The sequence below is a fragment of the Ovis aries genome, chromosome 17, assembly GCF_016772045.2.
Source record: "Ovis aries strain OAR_USU_Benz2616 breed Rambouillet chromosome 17, ARS-UI_Ramb_v3.0, whole genome shotgun sequence".
Classification (NCBI taxonomy): domain Eukaryota; kingdom Metazoa; phylum Chordata; class Mammalia; order Artiodactyla; family Bovidae; genus Ovis; species Ovis aries.
Genome location: NC_056070.1, coordinates 11,497,124 through 11,525,066, shown reverse-complemented (window position 1 = coordinate 11,525,066; position 27,943 = coordinate 11,497,124). Strand labels below are relative to the sequence as shown.

At 37.7% G+C, this 27,943-nt stretch overlaps 1 protein-coding gene across 1 annotated transcript in view; it reads right to left on the bottom strand.

Annotated features, from left to right (window-relative positions):
* Positions 1–27,943, bottom strand: part of TTC29 (tetratricopeptide repeat domain 29) — a 272,705-nt gene that overhangs the window by 166,879 nt on the left and 77,883 nt on the right. Inside the window, exons 7-8 of the mRNA XM_027956246.3 lie at positions 24,606–24,818; positions 14,149–14,234 (exon numbers count right to left, since the gene is read on the bottom strand). Coding sequence (XP_027812047.1) covers positions 14,149–14,234; positions 24,606–24,818 — 299 coding nt within the window. The remainder of the gene's footprint in view (positions 1–14,148; positions 14,235–24,605; positions 24,819–27,943) is intronic.

Below are 27,943 nucleotides of genomic sequence, written 5' to 3'. Positions count from 1 at the left end.
AAATTAGCAACACTCTTTAGAGCAGGGCGCACTACTGACTGTGCATGTCCCCCTGATTGTTTTTAGTACATATTTTCCCCTCCGTTCTCCCTCCATCTTTTATTCCCTTTCCACTCAAAGGCCCTCTCTAATGTGTTGCTGAAGAGTTTCTCTGTGGAGTGGGGCTGGCACCACAGGGTAATCACACTGACTCTCGCCCACCCCATCCCTCTAAACCGGACTCCACTTCTAACCATTGTTCCTGCTGTTTCACACCCTTGCCAACCTTTGATACAATTTGACTTTCTAATCTTTTGCCTCTAAGTCACACTTTTATGTAAAAGAATCTTAACCTTCTCCCTTGAAATGCTCAGAAATGAAAGCTGTTACACACATCTATGTAATCAACCCTTGATTATTCAAGAACTAAACATCATTTTCAGGGTTGGTTATTTTTTTTCACTGTCTTCCTTCTTTTTCTCTATCCCTGGCCATCAGCATTATCATTTAGAAAAAAATAATAGGGTCAATAGAAGACATTCACAAAAAAAAAAAAAAAAACAGTGGTTTAGTCTTCAGTGAGTCTACTTTCTTAGTTATAAACTAAACCTTTATATCATTAAGGAGAAAGTTGAAATTACTGGGTAAAATAGTTTTTACATAGTTTTTTAAGGATATAGTTTGAAAATTAAGAGTATAGTATTAATGCTATTTTTTAGAATCTTGTATATGTTGCTATTGTTGCACACTGGTGGTGGTGGGTTAGTTACTAAGTTGTGTCCAACTCTAGTGACACCATGGACTGTAGCCCGCCAGGCTCCTCTCTCCATGGGATTTCCCAGGTAAGAATATTGGAGTGGGTTGCCATTTCCTTCTCCAGGGGACCTCCCTGTCCCAAGGATCAAACCCAGGTCTCGTGCATTGTAGACAGTCTCCTACATCACAGGTGGTCTCCTGCATTGCAGGCAAATTCTTTACTGACTGAACCATCAGCAGCATTAATTATACTGATAATCTTTAAAAATGCAGCAGTTACCTGAAGGATCATGTAACTGTCTACACTACAGATAGATTTGAGAATACTTTGGATAAATTTTAAGACGTTGAATTATATTTTCTTTCTGAAGTTACCTTGCATGTTGTAGAGGAAATATATGTGATTTGGCTCCATCTATAATGATGCAGTCTGATCTGCACATGATTGTGGTTTCGCCCATCTAATCCTACAGTCATCTCCAGGTCCTTGCAGGTGTGATGACTTCTTTGTGGGCCTCTGGATCCACATGTCCTAACAGCTGTGCTGTTGCCTCTAGGTCTGTCATACAATTAGTCTTGTGATGAACTATTCAGGTTGCTTTATTGCTCCAGAGAACATTTTCATATGCTAGGCCTTGAACTTTAAGGAGTCTACATACATTATGTTCCATATGTCACTGTTCGGGATAGTTGATTAGAGTCTCAGTTTTCAGTCTTGAAGTTCATCCTCTTTTGAATGAACCAGATAAAAATAATTATCCTTCTCTTCATGTTCTCTCAAAACAGATATTAGAAATTTTTGCACTATTTCTTAAAATGTGAATGACTGGAAACAAAAATTTCAGCAGCTTTGTAAACAGCTATTCTAGCGGTACTTTTTAATTTTTACAATAAATGACAATAATCAAAGTGGTATTCTATATCTCAAGGGAATTTAAAATGAGCTTTCACATTTTAAAAATCAATAAATTTCATTTTATCAGTGTTTATATTCATATAGGCCATGAACTTCATTTTTTGACATACAGCATCTCTTCATTTATGAAAGTCTACAATTTGTAAATTTTGCCATACAGATTACTGTTTTTTAAAATACAAATTTTCCTTTTTCTTGAGCCTTTAAATTTTTCCATAATGCTTTTGCCACCTAAGTGACTATGATTTATGTGAAAAATACCATCATGTAGTCATCATTTAAAAAGAAGAAAAACTACACAGGTAATTCCTAAGGTATAATACCATAAAGAAAAAAAATCAGGAAAACTATAAATAAAGAAAGGTTTAAGGATAGTTAGCTCCCTATTAGAGGGAAATTTTAAAATTAAAATTTAATTTACTAAGATTTTAGTCTGCAGTCTTTGCTACAGAAATTTATACTAAATTGTCACTGTAAGGTTATTTGTTTTAATGCTTTAGAAAGGTCATGACTTTAAACAGAGAGGTAATATCCACAAAATTATTAGTAAAACACGTTTTCATAATCTCCAAATTATTTTAAAACACATTTTTACATTTCTTATGTGTTTAAAATGTGCTTAAATTAAAACTTTTTAATGAACTATGTAAAATACTATTTTCTTAATAAAGCTGTTTAAAGGTATTAAATAAGATCAGAGGGCTGGTGGCTCAGCTGGTAAAGATTCTTCCTGCAATGTGGGAGACCTGGGTTTGATCCCTGGGTTGGGAAGATCCCCTGAAGAAGGGAATGGCTACCCACTCCAGTAGTTTGGCCTGGAGAATTCCACGGACTGTATAGTCCATGGGGTCGCAGAGTCAGACACGACTGAGCGACTTTCACTTTCACTACACTTTCAAATAAGATCAGATGTGGACTACTTGCTTACACACACTTGAAGTTATTGCTTAATAATTTGGGGTAATGTAATGCCATGATTTGGAAATAAATTCATTTTTTTAAAAAAATTGGGAAATATGACTTCCTCTACAGTGTTTTTTCTAATCCAATGACCTTTCTTTCACTTGTCAGATAACGGATATTTTGAACATTTTTCTTCTTAGCAAAGTATGAAATGAAAAGGAAGGAAGTGCTATTTGGATACTTTTTTAAAAATATATAATTTAATTGGAGGCTAATGACTTTACAATATTGTATTGGTTTTGCCGTACATTGACATGAATCTGCCATGGATGTACATGTGTTCCCCATCCTGAACCCTCCTCCCAAGTCCCACCCTATCCCATCCCTCTGGGTCATCCCAGTGCACCAGCCCCGAGCACCCTGTATCATGCATCAAACCTGGACTGGCGATTCATTTCACATATGATAATATACATGTTTCAATGCCATTCTCCCAAATCATCCCACCCTCGCCGTCTCCCACAGAGTCCAAAAGACTGTTCTATACATCTGTGTCTCTTGCTGTCTCGCATACAAGGTTATCGTTACCATCTTTCTAAATTCCATATATATGCGTTAGTATACTGTATTGGTGATTTTCTTTCTGGCTTACTTCACTCTGTATAATGGGCTCGGGTTTCATCCACCTCATTAGAACTGATTCGAATGCATTCTTTCTAATGGCTGAGTAATATTCCATTGTGTATATGTACCACAGCTTTCTTATCCATTCGTCTGCTGATGGACATCTAGGTTGCTTCCATGTCCTGCCTATTATAAACAGTGCTGCGATGAACACTGGGGTACACGTGTCTCTTTCCATCTGGATACTGGTGAGGATGTGTGTCAAGGGGATACGGTCCTGAGTAGAGAGGCGTCTGCACGGCAGCAACTGGGAGAGAGAGGTATGGAACAGCTCCTCCTTTAGATTCTTGACAAGGAGACTGCCTGAGGTGGTCACAGGACAAAAGGATAAAGCGATGAAAACTTGGATATCAAGCAGGCAAATGACTGAGCTTATACCTGACCTGTCTCAACACTGCATGGCGAGTCCGCTACAGCATATGTTCCAAGCTGGTGATGAACTACGCAGGGACCAAGAGGCTCGCTGGCTGCGTGAAGCACTGTCTGCATGTTTTGTATAATGATGACCAGCAGCCCTCTGGGAGCAGGAGGTCATGACTTCCTCCGTGCCTGCATCTGAGCTCCCCTCAGACACTGAGGCTATTAGACAGGAACAGAAGGGTCACTTTTAGGTAATGATTTCTAAATTACAGGGAAAGACAACTTCTATTTAATGGGTAGTGAAGAGGTCTGATCTTCAAATAAAGAAATGACTTCAATTCCTTTTTTTAAAAAAAGGTAAATGCCTTTTCTATTTAAGGAAAAGTTAATAATAAATTAATATTTCCATAAAATGATGGTCTATTATATTTGTACTATAAAAATATGCTATTACAAAGATAAATGTAAGCACTATGTAATTTACCTATGATACAACTAGTAAATTACAGTTAAGAAAAAAAAAATAAGTACAAAGCAGGCACTCTGGTTGGATACCGAATATATGCCACCTAGTATGTTACCTAGTAGAGGACTGTCTGAGCCACCAGGGAAGCCTAACACGCTAGGGTATTGTTGCCGTCATTGTTCAGTGCTAATTACATCACAATCTGCAGTGATAACGCTCTCACATTTGAAAACTGACGACAGTCTAAAGTGTAAACCTATGTTTTTTTCTTTTGATTTGCACAAAGAAAGTGCCATTTGTAACCTTTATTTTACAAATAAAACTGAGCTTCCAAGAAGTTAAGTGACTAAGCTAAAGTTAGCAGCTTGAATGTGACAGAAGGACTAAGATCCATGTCTTCTAGTTTCAACTAGCACCTACTCTTTCTATACCATAGTTATCTTCCACATAAAGACCCGTTCAAAACTTACTATTAGTTCAAGTATTTAACCACTTGACAATTAGAGATATCACATATTTGTGGAATCTAAAAAAATGATACAAATGAACTTATTTACAGAACAAAAATAAGACAAACATAGAAAACAAACTAATGAGTACCAAAAGGGAAAGGGGAGGGATGGGTAAATTAGGAATTTGGCATTAATAGATATCCATTACTCTATATAAAATAGATAAACAACAAGAACCTGCTGTACAGCACAGGAAACTCTACTCAATATCTTGAATTAATCTTTAATGGAAAATAATCTAAAAAAGAACATATATATATATATACTGTGGTTGTTCAGTCATTAAGTCATGTCTGACTTTTTGTGACCCCATGAACTGTAGCACACGGGGCTTCCCTGTCCTTCACTATCTCTTGGAGTTTGCTCAAACTCCTATCCATTGAATCAGTGATGTCATCCAACCATCTCATTGTCTGCCACCCCTTCTCCTCTTGCTTTCAATCTTTTCCATCATCAGGGTCTTTTCCAGTGAATCAGCTCTTCCTATCAGGTGACCAAAGTATTGGAGCTTCAGCTTCAGCATCAGCCCTTCCAACAAATATTCAGGGTTGATTTCCTTTACAATTGACTGGTTTGATCTCTTTGCTGTCCAGAGCACTCTCAAGAGTCTTCTCCAACACCACAGTTCAAAAGCATCAATTCTTTGGCACTCAGCCTTCTTTATGGTCCAACTCTTATATCATACATGACTACTGGAAAAATCATAGCTTTGACTAGACAGACCTTTGACAGCAAAGTGATGTCTCTGCTTTTTAATATGCTGTCTAGGTTTGTCATAACTTTTCTTCCAAGGAGAAAGCATCTTTTAATTTTGTGGCTTCAATCACCGTCTGCAGTGATTTTGGAGCCCAAGAAAATAATCTCACTGTTTCTACTTTTTCCCTTTTTATTTGCTATGAAGTGATGGGACCAGATGCTATGATCTTAGTTTTTTGAATGCTGACTTTTAAGTCAGCTTTTTCACTCTCTTCTTTCACTCTCAACAAGAGGCTCTTTAGTTCCTCTTCACTTTCTGCCATTAGAGAGCATGAATTGCATATCTGAGGCTGTTGATATTTCTCCCAGAAACCTTGATTCCAGCTTGTGATTCATCCAGCCTGGCATTTCACATAATGTACTCTGCATAGTAGTTAAATAAGCAGGATGACAATATACAGCCTTGTTGTATTCCTTTCCCAATTTCGAACCAGCTAGTTGTTCCATGTAAAGTTCTAATTGTTGCTTCTTCACCTGCATACAGGTTTCTCAGGAGGCAGGTAAGGTGGTCTGGTATTCCTATCTCTTTAAGAATTTTCCAGTTTATTGTAATCCACATAGTCAAAGGATTTAGTGTAGTCAATGAAGTAGAAGTAGATGTTTTCCTGGAATTCCCTTGCTTTTTCTGGTAATAGTCCATATGTACAACATCTTCTTTATCCGTTCCTCTGTCAACAGACATTTAGATTGCTTCCATGTGGTAGCTATTGTAAATAGTGCTTCTATGAACATTGGGGTTCATATATATTTTTGAATTATAGCTTTCTCTGGCTATGTGCCCAGGAACGGGATTGCAGGACCGCATGGCAACTCCACTTTGAGTTTTTTGAGGAACCTCCACACTGTTTTCCAGTGGTTGTACCAATTTACATTCCCACCAACTGTGTAGGAAGGTTTCCTTTTTTCCACATTCTCTCCAGCATTTGTTATGTGTAGACTTTTTAATGGTGGCCCATTTGAACAGTGTGAGGTGGTACTTCACTGTAGTTTTGATTTGCATTTCTCTAACAATTAGGTGTCCTTTGGAAGGACTGATGCTAAAGCTGAAACTCCAATACTTTGGCCACCTCATGTGAAGATTTGACTCATTGGAAAAGATCCTGATGCTGGGAGGGATTGGGGGCAGGAGAAGAAGGGGATGACAAAGGATGAGATGGCTGGATGGCATCACCAACTCAATGGACATGAGTTTGGGTGAACTCCGGGAGTTGGTGATGGACAGGGAGGCCTGGCGTGCTGCGATTCATGGGGTCGCAAAGAGTAGGATACAACTGAGCGACTGAACTGAACTGAACAATTAGTGGGAGCTTCCCAGGTTGTATGAGTACTAAATAATCTGCCTGCTAATGCAGGAAACACAAGAGAGGAAGGTTGGATTCCTGGGTTGGGAATATTCCCTCGAGAAGGAAATGGCAACCTGCTTCAGTATTCTTGCCTGGACATGTCATTCCATGGACAGAGGAACCTGGCTGGCTACAGTCTATGGGGTTGTAAAGATTCGGACCAGACTGGGCACACACATGTGCATGCACATACACACACACACACATATTATCAAAGTTGAACATCTCATGTGCCTTTTGAAGAGTCATGATTTTTTGACCCATGAGAGAAAAGCAGGTGGAAGGAGAGATGGGGGAGAAAGGGGTGATTAAACACCTGTGAGTGGAACAGAGGAGGGACCTTTTGTGCCCAGGAAGTGACATGAAAATACATCCTTCAGGATATTTAGAGAAAGACAAATTAATTTTTTTTAATGGGAGGAGAGAGGAATTTTTTTAAAAATAATGTTGCTGTGAGTTAAGAATTTTATCTCTAGTTTTCTGAAGACAACTATGGAAAAATTGAAATTACTGTTCTTTTAGCTTGCTGGATGTTTTCCTTTTAACATGGTATCCCACTAAGAGAGCTGTGAAGAGCTCACACTTATTTGGGTTGCATCATAGTTTCAGTGGTAGATAAAAATCATCACTTATAAAATTGATTAAAAGGAAAACTTGTTTCATGTATGTTATTGTAGAATCTGCAAGCATGTGTATGTCAGCTAGATTATCATTTAGGTGAAGAGTTTACTGTTATGAAAGAGGGAGTTACTATTAAGAGAGATGGTAACAAATTAAACAAGAAAGGAACTAAATGGGAACAAGTATATAGGAAACTTCTTGCCCCAAACTTTCTATATCCTAAACATTAGAAATAAATTATCCTTTGATAGAAATGCTTCCTGATATATATATATAATCTTCATATCTGTTGAGTCAAAGAATAAATAAAATTTGATTACAATTATTTAGTGAAACCTTAAGATGATATCATTTTAACCCATATCCTCCATTGTTAATATTTATCAACAATCCATAAGTCACTAGAATATTAGTATAACTATTTTCAGATACATTATTTATTTGCATTTTTCTATGGGATGCTGCTGATATGGCTAGAGATTTGGGTTAACCATATATAAGAGCTAACATCAATGTTAGAAGCATTATAAATTATTATAAAGATTCTGACATGTCTGCAAACATAGAAATTGCTACTGTTGTATATGTGGAATAATTAAATATAGTGCAAGAATTTAGTACTATAAAATCAAATGAAGTACCAATATGGAGAATTTTCCTTTCAGAGGATCACTTCAGTTCAGTACAGTCACTCAATCATGTCCGACTCTTTGCGACTCCATGAACCGTAGCACACCAGGCCTCCCTGTCCATCACTAACTCCCAGAGTTCACCCAAACCCATGTCCATCAAGTTGGCGATGCCATCCAACCATCTCATCCTCTGTTGTCCCCTTCTCCTCCTGCCCTCACTTTCCCAGCATCAGGGTCTTCTCAAATGAGTTAGCTCTTTGCATCAGGTGGCCAAAGTATTGGAGTTTTCACTTCAACATGAGTCCTTCCAATGAACACCCAGGACTGGTCTCCTTTAAGATGGACTGGTTGGATCTCCTTGCAGTCCAAGGGACTCTCAAGAGTCTTCTCCAACACCACAGTTCAAAAGCATTAATTCTTCTGTGCTCAGCTTTCTTCACAGTCCAACTCTCACATCCATACATGACCACAGGAAAAACCATAGCCTTGACTAGACAGACCTTTGTTGGCAAAGTAATATCTCTGCTTTTGAATATGCTATCTAGGTTGGTCATAACTTTTCTTCCAAGGAGTAAGCGTCTTTTAATTTCATGGCTGCAGTCACCATCTGCAGAGATTTTGGAGCCCCAAAAAATAAAGTCTGACACTGTTTCCACTGTTTCCCCATCTATTTCCCATGAAGTGATGGGACCAGATGCCATGATCTTTGTTTTCTGAATGTTGAGCTTTAAGCCAACTTTTTTGCTCTCCTCTTTCACTTTCATCAAGAGGCTTTTAGTTCCTCTTCACTTTCTGCCATAAGGGTGGTGTCATCTGCATATCTGAGGTGATTGATATTTCTCCTGGTAATCTTGATTCCAGCTTGTGTTTCCTCCAGCCAAGCATTTCTCATGATGTACTCTAGAAATAAGTTCTGCTTAATAATGGAAAATAACCAAATAATGGGAAATACCTCAATGAATGTACTGAAGACTGATCTAAGTTGATGTTCCTAAGATTAGGAAGTGGAATGGAGTATTTACAGAGAAAGAAAATTCATGCACAAAAACAATTTACTTAGATAGGACCATCCTTTTCCTTAAAATAACTTTATGGTTGCAATGTTTGATTGTAGGAGCTGGGCCAGATTTGCATAAGGTCTTGACTGTGATTTTTTGGTAAAATATGTTCCTCCTTGAAATCTTAGGACTTCATAAGATACATTTATTTTCTAAAGTTAAGAATTTACTCTACTTGGAAATTTTCAGGTGTAAATTGACTATGGTCGAAGGGAATTACTACTTCTTTCCTCAGCATCTGATGTATATTGGTAGCTTTCTTCTCTTTTAAATATCAGGGTCTCTGTGACCTTCTGCACAGGTTTATTATAGGAACCATCGCTTCTCTTCACCAAATGGACTTTCCCCATTAGTAGGTACTTTAGCTCTAAAAAAATCCACTATTTGTTTTTAGTTTAGTGCTAGTTCATAATTCAATAAATGCTTTGTCAATGGGGATGGCGTGCCGAGGAAAAACTTATTTATTTAGAAATATAAAGAGAGATTAGGAAGAAATAGTGTAGTGGGAAATTTAGTGGAGAAAAGAGGCTGAATAACTTGGTTTACACAGAAAACTAATAAAGTTCCAAGACAAGGAACTTGCACCATCTATGTTAGGCCACCAGCGCCACTTGAATAGCTGACGGTGCCCCGTCTTAGGCTCCCTCTCGTGTGGATCTTGGAAGCCAGAGCAAGTAAGTAGAATCGGAGAGCCTCCATGCCCCAGATGGGAATTTAGCCTGAAAAGGAGGGGGAGGGAGAGGGAGAAAGAGAGAGAGAGAGAGACTTGACATGGGGGAAACCCGTCTTTCCAGTGACTGGCCCATCCTCTATTGTCCAGAAAGGCCTTATATACTTTTGATTTTACATAGAGATCAATGGATAATACAAAATTATGCAGCGTCAGCAGCCCTGACTCTTATCGAGACCAGGCTTTCTCTCTGCATACCTGTTGTATACACAAGTCTTAGGTGATTTACATCATCTTTTGGCCAGAAGGCCAATTAGCATTTTACAGCCCTTTTCTGGTAAGGGTAATAGTGTTGTTCTTCCCAAAGTTTGGTGCCACTCTCAGAAAGCACTAAATAAAGTTACATTCTTACATAGCAAGGGCACAACAATTTATAACAAGGAAAAGGAGTACAGTGATTTATAACAAAGAGAAAGTAATTAACTCAAAAGTCTAGTGTTGCTAACATCAAACCTACTATATTCCTTTTTCTGCATCCCGTTTACATTGATTAATATCCTCCCACGTGCCTAAAAGATAAAGGATATGGAGGCCTGGTGGCAACATTAACTCAACTATGGAACCCTTCAACAAACTAATTCTTAGCGCATATACTTGTCAATATATTCTTCTATTACATGTATTGCTGCTGCTACTGCTAAGTCACTTCAGTAGTGTCTGACTCTGTACAACCCCATAGATGGCAGCCCACCAGGCTCCTCTGTCCCTGGGATTCTCCAGGCAAGAATACTGGAGTAGGTTGCCATTTCCTTCTCTAATGCATGCATGCATGCTAAGTCGCTTCAGTCGTGTCTGACTCTGTGTGACCCTATGCACAGCAGCCCATCAGGCTCCTCCGTCCACAGGATTCTCTAGGCAAGAGTACTGGAGTGGTTTGCCATTTCCTTCTCCAATTACATGTATTAATCATTTATTAACATATTAAAGCCTTCAAATTGAGATTAAAATTAGCAAAATTTCAGAGTTCCTTCTGTTTCACATCATGAGAACCATTAATTAGGGATATTTACGTGTGACAGGTTTTTCTAAGTCAAGATTCTTTGGAAAAAATAATCACATAAAAATCCTTAAACAGATGGACAACATTTTGGGAAGGAGAAGAAATTTATGAGAGATAGTAGCTGAGTATAGGGGCAAGATACTGAAAATCTGAAAATATTCCAACATAAATTTTAAATATGAGTGAGAGAATAAAAAGAGTGTATGGAGTTGATGATAAGAATTAATGATAGACTGAATATAAGAAGGCAAAGGCTAAAACTAATGGAGCACTTTCTCAGCGTGAGAATGATCAGATCCAGCGCCTAGCATGATGTCTCTGTGACAAGGTGCTCAGTAAACAACCATGAGTGAATTAAGGAGATCATGTCACCAGCCTCATCAAAGTCATCAAATGTTCCACACTGCTTAAAAAATGAGCCTCACATTCCCCAGCAAAGCATTTAAGACTCTCCAATCCTCCCACAGATTAAAAAAGTATGATCTTGGAATTAGAATGAATTTCTAATTCTCAAAAAAAAAAACTTTCTGAGAATGAGTAGTCTTTCTGAGAATGTCCAGAAATCATACAAGAAGAAATTGATAAATTTGGCCACATACATATCTAAAAGCTTGGGATGGAAGAATTTCATAATAAGGTAAAAAAAAAACAACAACCAACAATGGCCTGTACTTATGGCTGATTCATCTTGTTGTATGGCAAAAACTAACACAACATTGTAAAGAAATTATCCTCCAATTAATTAAAAAACACCTTTAAAAATGGCCTGGAAAAACATTCACAACACATATTAACTGAATGTCTAAATTCTTAAAATACAAATAGCTCCTGAGAAAGCAGGCACTTTCACTGATTGTTATTGTTATATGACTACAAATGTGTGAAGTGTCTTTGAAGTGAAGATCAGAAATAAAAATAAATTTATTTTTAAATTCACCTTCTCTCTGACTCAGCGTTTCCACCTGTAGGAATTTACTCTGTAGATCATCTCTTACTTCAGCACAAAGCTGTTCACTGCTGTACTCTATGTGATTAAAAACTGATTGGTGGGAATGCAAACTGGTACAGTTGCTATAGAGAACAGTGTGGAGATTCCTTAAAAAACTGGAAATAGAACTGTCATATGACCCAGCAATCCCAGTGCTGGGCATACACACTGAGGAAACCAGAACTGAAAGAGACACGTGTACCCCAGCGTTCATCACAGCACTATTTACAATAGCGAGGACATGGAAGCAACCTAGATGCCCACCGACAGACAAATGGATAAGGAAGTTGTGTACATTTACACAATGAAATGTTATTTAGCTATAAGAAAGAACATATTTGAGTCAGTTCTAATGAGATGGATGAAACTAGAGCCTATTATACAGAGTGAAGTTAAGTCAGAAAGAGAAACACCAATACAGTATAGTAAAGCAATATATATGGAATTTACAAAGACAGTAACAACAATTCTATATGCAAGGCAGCAAAAGAGACACAGATGTAAAGAACAGACTTTTGGACTCTGTGGGAGAAGGTGAGGGTGAGATGATATGAGAGAATAGCATTGATGTATTATTATATAGCATGTATATTACCATGTGTAAAACAGATGACCAGTGCAGGTTCGATGCATGAAGAAGGGCACTCAAAGCCGGTAGGTGCTCTGGGCCACCCCAGAGGGACTGGGTGGAGAGGAAGCTGGGAGGGGTTCAGGATGTGAGGACACGTGTGCACCCGTGACTGACTCATGTCGATGTATGGCAAAAAGCACTACAATATTGCAAAGTAATCAAAATAAATAAATTAATTTTTTTAAAAGGAAAAAAAAAAAACTGCTTGGAGATAACCTAAATGCCCACCAACAGGAGATGGCTAAATCCCTTATCGTATAGCTATACCATGGGGCACCATGAGTCCTTTTTAAAATGCGACCTGTCTAGATATCCATCAGTATGGAGGAAGTTAATTCAGGAGGCAGAACAGTGTGTATAAAAACTTACTATTTTGTAAACAACAAAATGGGCACACATATATGTGTACTTATATGCCAGGTATAGACATGAAAATTTTTGGCAGGATAAATCAGAAACTTGTAACTATTAATTGCCTTTGAGAAAACTGTGAGACTGAGTATAGGGGTAGAAGGAAGATTTATTTTCACTGTAAACACTATGGTATTGTTTGAATTTATTTTGCTATGCACTTGCCATGTGATGAGGTGGGGGGAATATCTTTAAGCTAGTTTTCACTTAATTTTCCAGCCTGATCTCCTATTGTATCCTACCTTGCACATAACAATTCAATGCTTCTCAAACCTACTCAAACATTCATGTGTTGAGTGTGTGTGAATGAGTGTGTGTCTAATATTCCACTATCCATGACTCTCATACTTTCTGCCTATAGATAGCCTACCCCTCAAAAGTTCTCCTGTGCAACCCTCTTGATTTTCGGTATTGGAACTAAATACATACTTATTTCTGAATTCAGAAAACCCCTGTCCATCCTGCTTTGAATTATAGTTGTTTACAAGTTGGTCAACCTAATTAAATTAGCTCCTAAAGGGAAATGTGCATCTTGTCGGCTTCTGTGCTCCTGAAAGTATCTGGAACACAACAGCCTTGCTGAATGCATGTCATTAACTAAAAAATATTAAGCAGAAGAGTCAACTAGGAAAACCCATGTTTCCTATGATGACCCACTTTTAAGGACGATAAAGAATGTGTCTAGCTCAATTACAGGAATGCTACATAGCATGAATATCTAAAAGAGCCAGTAAGAGCTCCTAAAAGCTGAAAATAAAGCCAATACTCCCTGCCAAATAGGGTTATTACCTGAGATGTAAACAAAATTAAATATGAAGCCACACTTGAAATGTATTAGAGGTAAGAGAACAATGGGAGAAAAATTATTTCTGTTATAGAAAAGATAGCTCTTGACATTTTTTTGTGTGTCAAACACCCCAAGCCTGATCATAAAATAGGCAAACAGTGATTTTTATCATGAAACAGGCTACTTCTCAGATTGGGACTAGCGATGCCCTCCCCACTTGGTGCCCTCTCCCCTAACTCCCACAAACGAAAAGTCCACAACAATGGAATTCAATCTGTTCCTTATTAACCACTGTCTTGCCTAAAAAAAAAAGTCCCAAACCACAAGTTTATTATAATTTTTTTTACTGTATACTTTTTGCTGTAATTTAAATCTATTTCCTCTTGTCCTCGGTGCTATGGGAGTGGAGGGCCCCATTATTTGATATATTTAACTTCATCAGTAAAACCAATTTTTAATGCTTCTAGAATAGCTATTTTGCTTTAGTCTCTATAAACAGGTACACTTACATCAGGCCCATCTCATTCCTGTTGGCCTTATAACAACATACAATTAAACAAATATAATAAAATAAAAATTAAAAGTGGCAGTGATGAAAAGTCTCCTTGAACTTACTGCTAATGCTGTTTCATACTCTCCAGCAGCCAAGTGCGCTAAGCCCAAGTAATAGGAAGCCTCTCCTTCCATCTTTTTGTCATTTCCTAAAACAAAAATGTAGAAAAAATATTATGGTATTGAAGAAACTGGCTTATTACCACAAACAGAGTCTCTGCTTTTCAAGACACTGGAAAGTTATTATAACAAAGTATACAGATTTATATCAACAACCCCTGAAACCTAGCTGTGTACTGATCAAAAAGGCTGACATTAATATAATTTACCTGGGTCACAGATGTTAGAATAAGGTGTATGAGCAATATAATTATGATGAGTTTCCTCTGTGTACAAAATCCAGTCTTAGCATTTTGACACCCATATATGATTTCTATATCAGTCACCCATGCAAGGGCTTCCCAGGTGGGGTTGGCGGTAAAGAACCTGCCTACCAATGCAGGAGACATGAGAGGCACGGGTTTGATCTGTGGGTCGGGAAGATCCCCTGGAGGAGGGCATGCAACCCACTCCAGTATTTTTGCTTGGAGAATCCCATCGACAGAGGAGTCTGGCAGTCCATAGGGTCGCCAAGAGTCAGACACGACGAAAGCAACTTAATATACATGCACCACCATGTAAAACCTACAGCCATTCACCATAGCTGTGACTACATACATGAAATAATTGATAAGGAGTACCAGCCTTACTTGGTGGACAAACACACATACACCCACAGACTGGCATTCAGCTAAGTCTCCAATAAGGCAGATAATTAGCAAGTTAAGCAATTGTTGCCTTGACTAGGTTTTAGTTGGAAAGTTATTGCTTAAAACTTGGGTAAGAATGCCAGAGCTTCGTTTCTTGGTATAAAGTTCCATGCATATTTTGAAATCCAAACACATTTTCCCTTGCTAGTGATTGGTAAATGCTTTTCACCATCTTTTCAGAAGGAATTTAGCCTAATTTTTGTAGGATGTGCTTTATTCCAGGCATTATCAAATTATTCTTCCCAAAATATGTCACCATGTAACATGTGCTTCACTAAGACATACATCACACTGTCTAATAAATAGATAATTTACTAACAGTTAATGTGCAGAATTTACCATGTAAATCTAATACACTTGCAAGAACCACAGGAGGTTCTTATTTTTAAAATAATACTATTCTCTTTTACTTTTGGAAGTTTTTTCCTTTTAATGTTACTTAACTCCTGGGTAGTGCAAATGCTGATTTATCTACCCTCATTTTTTATCTTTGGAAAGTAAAGATCCTTAGATTTCTGCACTCTGCATTTCCACCATGATGGATTTCCACAGGAGCCAGCAATTCTCTGCTCAGCACTCACTGAATTACCTCTTGTGAAGCAATGGCTCAACTGGAAGACTGCAAGGAAACAGGACAGCAAATGCCACTGACAGTATATTTTTTCTTCTCTGACAATTTCATCAATTGCAGAGAATTATACCCTCAAGATCCCACTTCAGCAGAGCTGATGATGCTAGTGATTCAGTCTGGGAAATCTGAACTCAATTCAGCTGGGTCCTCACTTTTTCTCTGCTATAGGCTTACGACTACTGGGGAGAAAGGTGGGACTAGGGGAGGAAAAGAAGGGGTAGAATGAAGAGACTATGGTGGGAAGTTGCCTCTTCGATAATTAAAGGTTGATTACCTGAGACTTGTACTTGCTGTGTTAAATGGAGTAAAGCAGTGACAACTGCATGTTTGCATACAGGATCATTATTTGCATTAAACTTTATGTAAAAAGCAACCCAAAAAAGTAGAAAAAAAAATCTATTCCTGTAGACAGAAAGATTTTGAAACAGCTAATTGAAATAGATCACACCAAATAATAGTAGGATTTAAGCATAAGAACTTCCTGTTTACTGAGATGAAGTTAAGATAAACTGAAAATAATAAAACACTGAAGGAAAGCATTGCAGTTGAGTGACCTGCTCAACAGTGACATACAGAAAAAGTGTCCAAGATTAGTTATATTGCACTGTTTACCTGAGTGGGTGAAATTCATATTAGCCATGCTATCCGAGTCAATAATCATTTGCCTTAAAGAAATTGATATGTTTCTATTTTCAAAACTAAATTGTTCATTCTTACACTAGTATGTTTACTAGAGAATCCAAAGAGGAAGTCATCCCAGGTGGAATAATGGACACAATGTTCTTGGGAGTAACTCAAACGTTTTATTAAAATGTGCCCTAAACCTTCTTTTTGTTATTTGGCTAACACATATTCACTCATTCATTTATTCAGTGCTTATTTATTAGGACCATCCTATACAAGGTAGAAGGGGGCAACAGGGAATGAGGTGGTTGGATGGCATCATAGACTCAATGGACATGAGTTTGAGCAAACTCCAGGAGATAGTGAAGGACAGGGAAGCCTGGCATGCTGTAGTCCATGGGGTCGCAGAGTCAGGCACAACTTAGTAACTGAAAACCAAAAACCAGGCACAACTCTCAGCACTTGGAATCCATCAGTACATTAACCAGACAAATTCCCTGTCCTTGGCGAGTTTATATTTTAGAGAAATAAAATAAAAAGACAGAAAGTTGAAAATAAACATAATAAAGTATATGGTAAGTTTCAGGGTGATAAGTATGTCAGGGGAAAAAATTAAGCAGGTTAAGGGGATTTGAGAATGTTAAGTATGTTCCTTCTATTCCTGCTTTCTGGAGAGTTTTATCATAAATGGATGCTGAATTTTGTCAAAGGCCTTCTCTGCATCTATTGAGATAATCATATGGTTTTTATTTTCAATTTGTTAATGTGGTGAATTACATTGATTGATTTGCGGATATTGAAGAATCCTTGCATCCCTGGGATAAAGCCCACTTGGTCATGGTGTATGATCTTTTAATGTGTTGTTGGATTCTGATTGCTAGAATTTTGTTGAGGATTTTTGCATCTATGTTCATCAGAGATATTGGCCTGTAGTTTTCTTTTTTTGTGACATCTTTGTCAGGTTTTGGTATTAGGGTGATGGTGGCCTCATAGAATGAGTTTGGAAGTTTACCTTCCTCTGCAATTTTCTGGAAGAGTTTGAGTAGGATAGGTGTTAGCTCTTCTCGAAATTTTTGGTAGAATTCAGCTGTGAAGCCATCTGGACCTGGGCTTTTGTTTGCTGGAAGATTTCTGATTACAGTATCAATTTCCGTGCTTGTGATGGGTCTGTTAAGATTTTCGATTTCTTCCTGGTTCAGTTTTGGAAAATTGTACTTTTCTAAGAATTTGTCCATTTCTTCCACGTTGTCCATTTTATTGGCATACAACTGCTGATAGTAGTCTCTTATGATCCTTTGTATTTCTGTGTTGTCTGTTGTGATCTCTCCATTTTCATTTCTAATTTTATTGATTTGATTTTTCTCTCTTTGCTTCTGGATGAGTCTGGCTAATGGTTTGTCAATTTTATTTATCCTTTCAAAGAACCAGCTTTTGGCTTTGTTGATTTTTGCTATGGTCTCTTTTGTTTCTTTTGCATTTATTTCTGCCCTAATTTTTAAGATTTCTTTCCTTCTACTCACTCTGGGGTTCTCCAACTCTTCCTTTTCTAGTTGCTTTAGTTGTAGAGTTAGGTTATTTATTTGACTTTTTCTTGTTTCTTGAGGTATGCCTGTATTGCTATGAACTTTCCTCTTAGCACTGCTTTTATAGTGTCCCACATAATAAAAGCTATCTATGACAAACCCACAGCAAACATTATCCTCAATGGTGAAAAATTGAAAGCATTTCCCTAAAGTCAGGAACAAGACAAGGGTGTCCACTTTCACCGCTACTATTCAACATAGTTCTGGAAGTTTTGGCCACAGCAATCAGAGCAGAAAAAGAAATAAAAGGAATCCAAATTGGAAAAGAAGAAGTAAAACTCTCACTGTTCGCAGATGACATGATCCTCTACATGGAAAACCCTAAAGACTCCACCAGAAAATTACTAGAACTAATCAATGAATATAGTAAAGTTGCAGGATATAAAATCAACACACAGAAATCCCTTGCATTCCTATACACGAATAATGAGAAAGTAGAAAAGAAATTAAGGAAACAATTCCATTCACCATTGCAACGAAAAGAATAAAATACTTAGGAATATATCTACCTAAAGAAACTAAAGACCTATATATAGAAAACTATAAAACACTGATGAAAGAAATCAAAGAGGACACTAATAGATGGAGAAATATACCATGTTCATGGATTGGAAGAATCAATATAGTGAAAATGAGTATACTACCCAAAGCAATTTACAAATTCAATGCAATCCCTATCAAGCTACCAGCCACATTTTTCACAGAACTAGAACAAATCATTTCAAGATTTGTATGGAAATACAAAAACCTCGAATAGCCAAAGCAATCTTGAGAAAGAAGAATGGAACTGGAGGAATCAACTTGCCTGACTTCAGGCTCTACTACAAAGCCACAGTCATCAAGACAGTATGGTACTGGCACAAAGACAGACATATAGATCAATGGAACAAAATAGAAAGCCCAGAGATAAAGCCACACACATATGGACACCTTATCTTTGACAAAGGAGGCAAGAATATACAATGGAGTAAAGACAATCTCTTTAACAAGTGGTGCTGGGAAAACTGGTCAACCACTTGTAAAAGAATGAAACTAGATCACTTTCTAACACCGCACACAAAATAAACTCAAAATGGATTAAAGATCTAAATGTAAGATCAGAAACTATAAAACTCCTAGAGGAGAACATAGGCAAAACACTCTCAGACATAAATCACAGCAGGATCCTCTATGATCCACCTCCCAGAATACTGGAAATAAAAGCAAAAATAAACAAATGGGATCTAATTAAAATTAAAAGCTTCTGCACAACAAAGGAAAATATAAGCAAGGTGAAAAGACAGCCTTCTGAATGGGAGAAAATAATAGCAAATGAAGCAACTGACAAACAACTAATCTCAAAAATATACAAGCAACTTCTGCAGCTCAACTCCAGAAAAATAAACGACCCAATCAAAAAATGGGCCAAAGAACTAAATAGACATTTCTCCAAAGAAGACATACGGATGGCTAACAAACACATGAAAAGATGCTCAACATCACTCATTATTAGAGAAATGCAAATCAAAACCACAATGAGGTACCACTTCACACCAGTCAGAATGGCTGCGATCCAAAAATCTGCAAGCAATAAATGTTGGAGAGGGTGTGGAGAAAGGAACCCTCCTACACTGTTGGTGGGAATGCAAACTAGTACAGCCACTATGGAGAACAGTGTGGAGATTCCTTAAAAAATTGCAAATAGAACTACCTTATGACCCAGCAATCCCACTTCTGGGCATACACACCGAGGAAACCAGAATTGAAAGAGACACATGTACCCCAATGTTCATCGCAGCACTGTTTATAATAGCCAGGACATGGAAGCAACCTAGATGTCCATCAGCAGATGAATGGATAAGAAAGCTTTGGTACATATACACAATGGAGTATTACTCAGCAGTTAAAAAGAATTCATTTGAATCAGTTCTGATGAGATGGATGAAACTGGAGCCGATTATACAGAGTGAAGTAAGCCAGAAAGAAAAACACCAATACAGTATACTAACACATATATATGGAATTTAGGAAGATGGCAATGACGACCCTGTATGCAAGACAGGGAAAGAGACACAGATGTGTATAACGGACTTTTGGACTCAGAGGGAGAGGGAGAGGGTGGGATGATTTGGGAGAATGACATTCTAACATGTATACCATCATGTGAATTGAATCGCCAATCTATGTCTGACGCAGGATGCAGCATGCTTGGGGCTGATGCATGGGGATGACCCAGAAAGATGTTATGGGGAGGGAGGTGGGAGGGGGTTCATGTTTGGGAATGCATGTAAGAATTAAAGATTTTAAAATTTAAAAATAAAAAAAAAATAAAAATGAAAAAAAAAAAAAAAAAAGAGAATGTTAAGTAGGGGTACAAAGAAAAAAGCAGGTTTCAATATTAAATACAGTTGTCAGGGTAGTAGATATCACTGAGGAGATGGTATCCACAAGAAAATGAAATTAAAGATAACAGAAAAATTTGAGAAACTCACAACTATGTGGAAATTAAACACGCTTCTAAATAATCATTGGATCGAAGAAGAAATGAAAAGGTAAACTAAAAATACTTTGAGATGAATGAAAATGAAAATACAAAACCCCCAAACTTGTGGGATTCAGCTAAAGCAGAGTAGAGAGGGACATGTACAGCTATCAATGCCTGGTTTTTTTTTAAAAAGGAAACATCTTTTCACTTTATAAAAGTAGAAAAAGAATAATTAAACTTAAAGCAAACAGAAGGAAATAATATAGAGAGGAAATAAGCGAAATAGAGAGTAGAAAAAAAAGAGGTTCTCAACAAAACCAAAAGTTGATTCATTGAAAAAGTCTACAAAATTGACAGACTTTTAGCTAGACTGAACAAGGAAAAAAAGAATATCCTCAAATTATGAAAACCAGGAATGAATGAGGGAAATCACCACAGTTCTTACAGAGATAAAAAAATATTATAAAGGAATATTATGGACAATGGTATACCAACAAATTAGATACAGTTGATAAAATGGAAAAATAGACACATACTACTGAAACTGACTCAAGAAGAGATGGAAAATATGAATAGATTCACAATAAGTAAAGAACTTAAATTAGAAATCAAGCAGTTTCCACAAAAGAAGCCCAGTTAGCTTCAAGGATGAAATCTACCGAATATTAAAAATATAATCAACACCAGTTCTTCACAGACTCCTCCAAAAACTGAGAGAACACTTCCCAAATCATTCTATGAAGCCACTATTAGTTTGACATCAAAAATACACCACAAGAAAAGAAAACGACAAGCCAACATCCATCATAAATATAGACAATCCCCAATATTTACTAGCAAAGCCAATCCAGGAGTTAAAGGAAAAGGATTAAACACCAGGATCGAGCTGGATTTATCCCAGGAATTTAGGATTGATTCAACATGTGCAAATCAGTCCATGTAATATACTATTTTTAATAGAAAGGACAAACCACATTTTCATCTCAATAGATGCAGAAAAAGACATTTCACAAAATTCAACCCTTTTTTATGATTTAAAAAAAACCCTCAACAAATTCAGAATAGAGGGGAACTTCCTCAACGTGTTAAAAAAAAAGTATTTACAAAAACCCCCACAGCTAACATTAAACTTAATGGTGAAAGACTGATAGCTTTTGTCCTAAGATCAGGAAGAAGACGAAGCTGGCCTCTGACACCAGCCCTCACATTTATGGTCAATTAAACTTATCAACAGTCCCAAGACAAGACTGAGAAAGAAGAGCATTTTCAACAACTAGTACTGGGGCAACTGGATATCCACACGTAAAATATGAAGTTGGACCCTCTTCACACACACACACACACACACACACACACACACACACACACACCCCTAAATATAGGACTTAGAACTATAAAGCTCTTAGAATAATATATAGAAGTAAATCTTCATGACTTTGCATTAGTGAAAACCTTCACAGTCATGATATCAAAAGCACAAACAACCGAAGAAGGAATACATTACTTTGCGCTTCATCAAATTAAAAGCTTGGCCCTCAGTGGATACCATCAGAGAGGGAAAAGAAAACCCAGCGTTTTGAAATCACAAATCTGATGAAGGACTTGCTCTAGAATATTAGAGGATTCTTATAACTCAATAATAAAAAAAAAACCCAATTAAAAATGGGCAAAGAAACTGAATACACATTTCTGCAAAGAAGATATACAAATGGACAGTAAGCACACAAAGAGATGCTCAACATCATTAACCAACAGGGATAGGCAAAATAAATTCAGTGAGATATCACTTTATACCTACTAAAGATGACTATAATAAACAGACGAGCAACAACTGCTGGTGAGGGGGTGGCTAAAGTGAAACCCTTTATACATTGTTGATGGGAATGTAAAACAATTCAGTGACTCGGGAAAACTCTTTGCCAGTTCCTGAATATTCATTGGAAGGACCGATGATGAAGCTGAAGCTCCAATACTTTGGCCAACTGATGCGAAGAGCTGACTCATTAGAAAAGGCCCTGATCCTGGGAAAGATTGAAGGCAGGAGGAGAAAGGGATGACAGAGGATGAGATGGTTGGATGGCATCACTGACTCAATGGACATTGAGTCTGAGCAAGCTCTGGGAGATGGTGAAGGACAGGGAAGCCTGGCGTGCTGCAGTCCAGGGGGTCACAAAGAGTCAGAGATGACTGAGCGACTGAACAACAACAACAACAAGTTAAACATAGATTTATATGACCCAGCAATTCCACAACTAGGTATATATCCTGAGGAACTGAAAACATGCACACAAATGTTCAGACTAGCATTATTCATAAGAGACAAAAGGTGGGAACAACATAAATGTCCACCAACTAATGAATGGATAAAGAAAATGTGATAATAATCATATAATAGGGTATTATTTGGCCATAAATATGAATGAAGTAGTGATACATGTTACAAGATGAATAAACTTTGAAAACATGATGCTAAGTGAAAGAAGCTAGACACAAAAGAACATACAGAGTATAATTCCATTTGTGTGAACTATCTAGAAGAGGTCAATGCACAGAGACAGAAAGATGAATGGTTACTAGGGGACAGGGGAAGAAAGGTGTAGGGCATGACTTCTAGTGAGTATGGGGTTCGTGTTGATGTTTGTACAACTTTGTGAATTTATTAAAGACCAATGATGATTGAAATATGAAAATAATAGAATACTAGAGTCATGAGACTACTGTATGGCGGTTGCTATACTTGTGCATTACACGAAGGCACCCTAACAAAGGAGCTGGTGCACTATGGATATCAGTCTTCTTCAAATACTATGTAATCCAATGTGGGAGGCAAGGCATGCAATCATCAGCTTGCTGCTTCAGGCTCCCTGACCAAAGCAGAAGGCAACAAGAAGGGCTGATTTGTTTCAGAGCATTTCAGCAGCTGTCAGAGCTCTGTGAAATACTGTGCCATCTTTTAATCTGCGTTCTTTCTTATATGAAAAATATGGGCACAAATATTTATTGGTTTCAAAAGATACTCAAAATTATTACAGCATAAGAAGTTGGTTTTCTCCTATTCTCTTTATCTGTCCTTTGGAAAGTGAGAGATGCTTTCAGAAAGGAGACTGCTTGGCAGGCTCTGACTGTTGGAAGAGACCCTAAGAACTTTGCTTTCTTTGTGAATTACCTTATGATTTAGCAAATGTGAACCTAAAGTGAAATACCTTTTCCTAACTGATAACATTAACTCACATTAAAATTATACATAACTTTTCACATAACTAAAGTTAGCTGCTGAAATTGATCTAAGAGCTAACTATTTATGTCAGTGTTTACCCCTTTGGGGTAGGTACTCAATCACCATTCATTCAAAGGGATACATCTTTCAATGTTATATTTATTTCAACTAATAATATTTTTAAAAAGTAACAGAGAGAATAAGCTTTTTACTTTCACTCTTTAAAAAATTAAAATCAAACCCAGAAAATCACTCCTGTTTACTCCAAATAAACCATTTGTTACTGAGTAAACCAACTGATTAAATATAAACACAAGCTAATGAACTTTGGTTCAAGGGCATAACTTCCATCTTTTCCTCCTTCGTGAAAGGGCTCTACTCTATTAATAAATTACTCTGAGGTAATTTATTTTACTTTGCATCTCACAAAGTAAAAGCTTATGAGTTTATGTTCCAAATTTTTTTAAATATTTTATACATATGCAAATGATATAGAATATCAAGCATGTGATCAGCTCTCACAAAAGCATTTTCACTACTGTGAGCGTGCATATGAATCACCTGGGGACCTTGCAAACCTGCAGATCCTGATGCAGTCGGTCTGGAGTGGGGTTGGAGATGCTGCGTTTCTTACAAGCTTCCAGATGATGCTGAGGCTGTCAGTCCAAAGGCCACACACTTTGACAGGCAAGGGTCTAAAATATATTAAACCTCATCTTCCTGTTATTCCTAACTTAATATCCATCATATATTTCCTATTACCTGACAAAAGGGAATTTACAAAAAGTGAAAGGTCTCTCAGATTTTAAAAAATATATGAATTTAAGCGTGCACATGTGTGTGCACACACGCACACACATGTACACACACACACACACACACACACACACACACACACCCTTAACTTTTGCAAATGACCTTACCTTCTCATTATGGGTTTATTGGTTTATCACATTACTCCCAGAGGGTTGCAATTTTGGAGATAAAGCTTTCCAGAAACTAATGGATTTCTTGTTGTCAGCACTAAGGCCCCTCTGTTTTACAGTGAAACTTGGAAGTATATTGATGGCATTTGTCTCTGCATTTCATAGGAAATAATCACCCAAACACTTGACGGTTTTTACCTCCCTCTTGGGAGAAGCAGTGTCTGCCCATTAAAGGCAGCAGTGTGAGAGCGCTCTTTTCCACCCACCTTCTTTGGCTATTTCACAAGCTTTTATTAGAATTCTGATGGCCTGTTTGTATTCTTTATTTTCCAGCATTTTGTCTGAGAGTAATCTGTAGGTCCTCAGGAGACTCTCGCAGGCCAACAAGTTGAGAACACGGCCTGTCTCATCCTTCCATATCCGCCCTTGCGTCAATTGATGGAAGGCTTCATAATGCTCCGCAGCTTCCAGAAGCTGACCTGAGGAATAAAAGCCATTCATAAATACCAACCACAGACCAGAACGTAGCTTCAGATATTCTGAAGACTTCTTGTGCTTTACTATTCAAGTGGGGTGAAGGAGGGTGGAACCAGGGATGCATTCAAGTCTTTCTAAGGCTGAAGAGGACTTCAGCTGATTGAAAGGAGCTATCTCAATATGGTTCTGAGGTTCAGCACTGATTTTTTAAAATTAATTTCTTTATTTTAATTGAAGGCTAATTACAATATTGTGGTGGCTTTTGCCGTACATGGACATGAATCAGCCATTGGTGTACATGTGTCCCCGATCCTGAATCCCCCTCCCACCTCCCTCTGCATCCCATCCCTCAGGGTTGTCCCAGTGCACCGGCTTTGAGTGCCCTGTTTCATACACGGAACTTGGACTGGTGATCTATTTCACACATGGTAATACACATGTTTCAGGGCTATTCTCTAAAATCATCCCACCCTCGCCTTCTCCCACAGAGTCCAAAAGTCTGTTCTTTGTATCTGTGTCTCTTTTGCTGTCTTGCATATATGGTCATCGTTACCACCTTTCTAAATTCCATATATATGCGTTAATATACTGTATTGGTGCTTTTCTTTCTGACTTACTTCACTCTGTATAATAGGCTCCAGTTTCATCCACCTCATTAGAACTGATTCAAATGAGTTCTTTTTAATAGCTGAGTAATATTCCATTCTGTACATGTACCACAGCTTTCTTATCCATTCGTCTGCAGATGGACATCTAGGTTGCTTCCATGTCCTTCCTAGCTATTGTGAACAGTCAGCACTGATTTTGGATGGACACTTGTTAAAGGGATATACTTGGGCTAGTAGAAATTAATGAGAATTGAATATGTTTAGGGATGGTGTGAATGTTAAGTAATAATTATTAACAAGAATCATATTAGCTAACATTTATTTACTCAACATGATGCATGCAAGGGATGGTTGCCATGCACTATATATGCATTTCTCATTTAATCATCAAAACAGTCCTATGGAATATAGATTTGTTATGATTCCACTTTACAGAAGAAAAGAGTAAGGTTAAGAATTTTGCCCATGGGCTTCCCTGGTGGCTCAGTGGTAAAGGACTCACTTGCCAATGCAGGAGACACGAGTTTGATCCCTGACCTGGGAATACCTCACATGCCATGCAGCAACTGAGTCTGTGGGCCACAACTATCGAGTCTGTGCTCTAGAGCCTGGGAATCACAACTGTTTAGCCCACGTGCCACAACTACTGAAGTGTGAGCACCCTAGAGCTGTGTGCTCCACCAGAGAACCCACTGCAATGAGAACCCGAGCACCTCATCCAGAGGGTAGCCCCTGTTTGCTGCAACTAGAGAAAATCCTGTGCAGCAACAAAGACCCTGCACAGCTAAAAATAAATAAATAAATAAATAAATAAATAATCAATTCAGGAAACTATTTTGCCCAAGACTGCATGGCCAGTGGCTTTGCAGATCTGGGCAGTCTGATTCCAGAGCCCGTGTTCTAAACCTCTCTGCTGTCCTGTTATCCCAGTAAAGCAGCAATTCTTCATTCTCAATAACTGAGGTATCTTGAGAGAGGGTGCATTTGCTACAGATCTCAAATGTAAATATTATGAAGCTTTAAACTACTTCTGAAAGTTTGAACTTTTCAAGGAGACTTTGTATACTCTGCTTAATTTTAAATAATAAAATAACAACTGCCCTTCTGAATTATATTTTATAATATAGTTGAAAATATATCTTCTCAAAGCCAAAACTCTAACTTACAGTCATTTGATTCCTTAAAATGTGAGCAAGCACATTTCTGGAAGGGTAGTTTGTAGTTCCCCACTATAGACTCTATTTTACTTGTGAACGGACTTATAGAAATGCCCACAAAATCCTGTAGTAATATAGATACCAATGTTATAGTATTGGAATTACTTAACTGGAATTAACCAAAAAGGCACTTACATCTAGGCATTCCAATAATACTATTTAAGAGTAACTGTAGGCTCCAAGTAGACAGTCTGAGTACCTATACCGCTTTTACCATTTCTGCTGTTTGCGTGCATGCATGCTAAGTCACTTCAGTCATGTTCGACTCTATGTGACCCATTGGATCATGGCTCACCAGGCTCCTCTGTCCATGGGATTCTCCAAGCAAGACTACTGGAGTGGATTGCCGTGCTCTCTTCCAGGGTATCTTCCCAACCCCGGGACTGAACTTCCATCTCTTATGTCTACCCGCACTGGCAGGTAGGTTCTTTACCACTAGCACCACCTGGGAAGCCCTTCTGCTGTTTAGCCTCAGGCTAATTACTACCCTCTTTGTGCCCAAATTTAAGGCTTCTGCAAACAAGATTATAGTGTAACTATTCGAGGTGTTATTGTGAGAAATGAATTACTATGTGTTCAATATCTGATACAGAGTAGGTACTCAATAAACATACCTACTGTTACCAGCTGGCATAGTGATACTATTTTTTAAAAATCCACAGGCCAAATGAAACATAACCACTATTTATTTTTCTTTTAAGTACAACATATTCTTCCAACAAAATATGTAGTTGAGTCCTGATGAAAATATTATCACGACTGATTAAAGGACCCTATGTAGGACAGATTAGGCTCAATTTCCTTAAATAAGATGCATGATAGAGGTGTTAACTAACCCTACAGTCAGAATCATTTTGCAACATGTAACTATATCAAATCAACACACTGTACACATTAAACCTATATAATATTATATGTCAATTACATCTCAATAAAGCTATACAAATAAACAACGGAAGAAAAGATGCATTGCACAGTACAGGCTGAACACTCCCCTGCTATGACTATTGTGTATAATTTCTTCCTACTGACTCACTAGAAAAGACCCTGATGCTGGGAAAGATTGAAGGCGGAAGAAGAGGGGACGACAGAGGATGAGATGGATGGATGGCATCACCGACTCAATGGACATGAGCTTGAGTAAACTCCGGGAGTTGGTGACGGACAAGAAAACCTGGTGTGTTGTAGTCCATGGGGACGCAAAGAGTTGGACAGGACTGAGCGACTGAACTGATTTTTGCATTGAATTTGTTATCAAAATAAATATTAAAATGCACATATAAAGAAGTAGTATTTTCAAAG